Consider the following 3,176-nt stretch of genomic DNA (forward strand, 5'->3'; position numbering starts at 1 on the left):
AAAATTGGGAGTTGAACTTGCCTCTTAAGCTGGATATCCACGTGAGTAATTTTGCTGTGCCAAGCCAACATAATAATCATGTGACTTCTGCTCGTGTTATCTGGCAAAGAAAAAAGAAGAATAAATAAAACACATTAAGATGATTACATCATCTGACATGGTGGTGAATACAAAGGACATGCTAGAGAGGTTTAAACCCTTCTATTGCCCAAAAAATAAAAAGTTAAAGTTGTTTGAACTTTAAAACGTTGTTTTTAAAACATATATAACAGCAAATTTGGTTTATCAGATTGTCTGCAATATGATTGCCTTTGCACATGCTAATAAAAAAAAAGTACTTCTAATTATTCCAATATTTACAATTTCTGAAATTTAGCACTTCCTTTGCATATTTCCGGAGCCATCACTGGCAACATACCTGTTCTTGTAGAAAAAAAGAAAATGAAACATTATTCTATTATTTTCTCATTTAATGTGTCCATTCACTGATCCATTTTGTAGAAAATGACATAAACCAGACATAAACAATTTGATGGATGATTTTAAAAAAGTAATAAATACATTTTTATCAAATATATTTGTTATTTTTTAATTGTGCCATCGCCAGAGGGAAGATTTTACAAGTTTAACATATTGAGGCAGACGAGTTGCCTCTAAGAAAAGGTCGACTCTGTCGTGGAACTGTTAATTTCCTATGTGCTTGCAAAAGGTCAAAGTTAGAAGACACTTTTATGTATTGTCTATATTAAGAATTTTCTTAAATTTTGTAAGTGTAACTTATGTCCTGGCCATTTTTTTATCAAATGCATCTTATGGAGTTTACTAGTTGTTGATTGTCTGCATGTGATTTGCCTTGTAAAAAGGTTTATTTAGCTCAAGCATCTAATTTCCACTTAATCACAAGGTTTTGATGCTCAATTTATTGAGGTCATGCATGCAACGTTGAAAGCATTCAAATCACACAGCAAAGTAACTTGTGGATACTCTGCTTATAATTTTCTGAACAAGCCCATACAAAAATAATGATGTAGAAGTAGTCAGTGGTCTTAGTTAAAATGGTTCTTTTAATTGTTAATGGTTCATCTGAAAAGTTCTGTTCTTGGTTAAATGGAATTCCAAAGAAATAAAAATTTTATTTTTAAAATGAAATATTTTGTTATAAATTAAATTACATTGGTTTTATATTCTCCTTAGGTAAAGAAAATAAGATGCTGTTTCATTTTCGTGGATATCTTGCTGGATTATCAGTGTTGCGTGGTCACACGGAAAGTCCAGAAGTATTATCATGCTTACATAGATGTAAAGAAGGTTTAGAAGTTCCTCCTTCAAATATGTTAGAACCAGGAATGGTGAATATAATTACATTTTAAAGTTTTCTTATACAAGTTGATGAATAAAGTTGTATACTGAGTTATTTTATAAAGGTTTTTTTTTAAATGGAAAATTGTTTTGTTTTAGGAGTTGTTGAGCAATTCAGAACTTACAGAAGTTATTATTGAAGGAAATAAAAAATCAAATTTAGAAGACTTGATGGCCCAAATTGGTTATGTCAATTCTCGAGAATTTCCTACTCCTGGTAGACGTAGTCTTCACGTCTCAACTTCTATATCGTAAGTATTACATTCTACTTAAATTATATGAAAATTTTTATTTATTAATAATAAAAATTTAGTTTTTGTGGTAATTTCAAACTTATAGAATTAGAAAGATATGTGTGCACTTTAATTTATAATCTACACAATGGAAATTTATTAAGTGATGATGATAACTAATTTTAGACAGTGTATATTAATGAATAGTATTTTAGTAGATGGCATTTGAAATTTGTTATAAATATATTTGTTTATAGTTAAATCTGTCTCTATCAAAACAAAGACATTAGAATGATGTTTTAATATTATATTTTGTATATTATTTAAATATTATTAATGCTAAAAACAATTTCATAAAAGTGTTATAAAAGTATATAATTATTTTTGGAATTTCCCAAATAAAAACTTTCTGTATTCATTATTTTATGTATATGTGATTTTATCTGCACACATACAATTAGTATTAATTAATTAATCCTTATATTACTTATCTTGTTTTGTGCTATCAAAATTTCAAATAAACTGAACAAAGTAATATATTTATATAATAAAAAATAAAAGTAAAAAATAAATATAATCAAATTTTTATATTATTAATTTCAAATTAATAGAAATAAATTCAATTTTGAAGATATTTAAGCATTTTCAAAGTTTACTGATACAAAAATTATTGTTTTTTATATTTATTTTAGCTGTAAAAATGGTAAATCTCTAAAAATACCACAGTCTGAATCATACATAATGGTATTACAACCTGAACTTCCCAGTATTACTATAAATGGAACACCAAATCTTGCACGTGAATATGAAGCTTTTAAACAAGGAATAGAATTATTTGCTTCAGTATCTATTTTAATTAGCCAAGATCATGAAGATGAAATATTTCATCATAGTTCTGAACAAGCCATGTCAGCTGATCATAAATTAGATTCTTGCAGTGTTCAAATTTATCCACCACTGAATCCTGATCATGAATATTTTAAGCTACCAGAACATTTGATGAATCATTTAAGGATACATCATAAGGAGAGTAAAGATGGCCTTGTGATATATGGTATATTGATTAGTTTCTTTTTCTACTATACAAATTTTAATAATTGTTTATTGTAATATGATTTTGCTATTGTTGTTAATTAATAATGTGTTGTAATTTTAATATTATAGTATATTCAATAATTGCAAATTAATCTGCCTTCCAGAATTGTTAGTACAGTAGTTTGATAAAGTACTGATTTTCTAGTTTCTGAGCTTATGATAATAATAATAATAATAATGAAAATTTCTTACTCGGGGCATTACCTACATGAAACCTAAAAACAACAAAACCACAGACCCCACACAATACAGACCAATTACATGTCTTCCAACACACTACAAATTATTGACATCCTGTATCACAAACAAAATATACAAACACGTTGAAGAACACGACATTCTTACAGAACAACAAAAAGGTTGCCGTAGAAATCACAGGGGATGCAAAGAACAGTTACTCATAGATTCGGTCATTCTACGGCAAGCACACAAACAACACAGAAACATACACATGGCATATATAGACTACAGAAAAGCATTCGACAGTGT

At 27.8% G+C, this 3,176-nt stretch overlaps 1 protein-coding gene across 2 annotated transcripts in view; it reads left to right on the forward strand.

Annotated features, from left to right (window-relative positions):
• The first annotated feature begins 1,167 nt into the window (after positions 1 to 1,167).
• The window catches only part of LOC111633389 (calsyntenin-1-like), a 31,566-nt gene continuing 29,557 nt past the window's right edge, over positions 1,168 to 3,176 (forward strand). The window contains exons 1-3 of one of the 2 annotated variants that reach the window (XM_023377949.1): positions 1,168 to 1,349; positions 1,459 to 1,610; positions 2,285 to 2,646. In XM_023377949.1, coding sequence (XP_023233717.1) covers positions 1,209 to 1,349; positions 1,459 to 1,610; positions 2,285 to 2,646 — 655 coding nt within the window. In that variant the 5' untranslated portion in view covers positions 1,168 to 1,208. The remainder of the gene's footprint in view (positions 1,350 to 1,458; positions 1,611 to 2,284; positions 2,647 to 3,176) is intronic. The other variant, XM_023377948.1, reaches the window with a different exon arrangement.

Source organism: Centruroides sculpturatus, unplaced genomic scaffold (genome assembly GCF_000671375.1).
Source record: "Centruroides sculpturatus isolate CEXI.00-Female unplaced genomic scaffold, Cexi_2.0 scaffold677, whole genome shotgun sequence".
Classification (NCBI taxonomy): Eukaryota; Metazoa; Arthropoda; class Arachnida; order Scorpiones; family Buthidae; genus Centruroides; species Centruroides sculpturatus.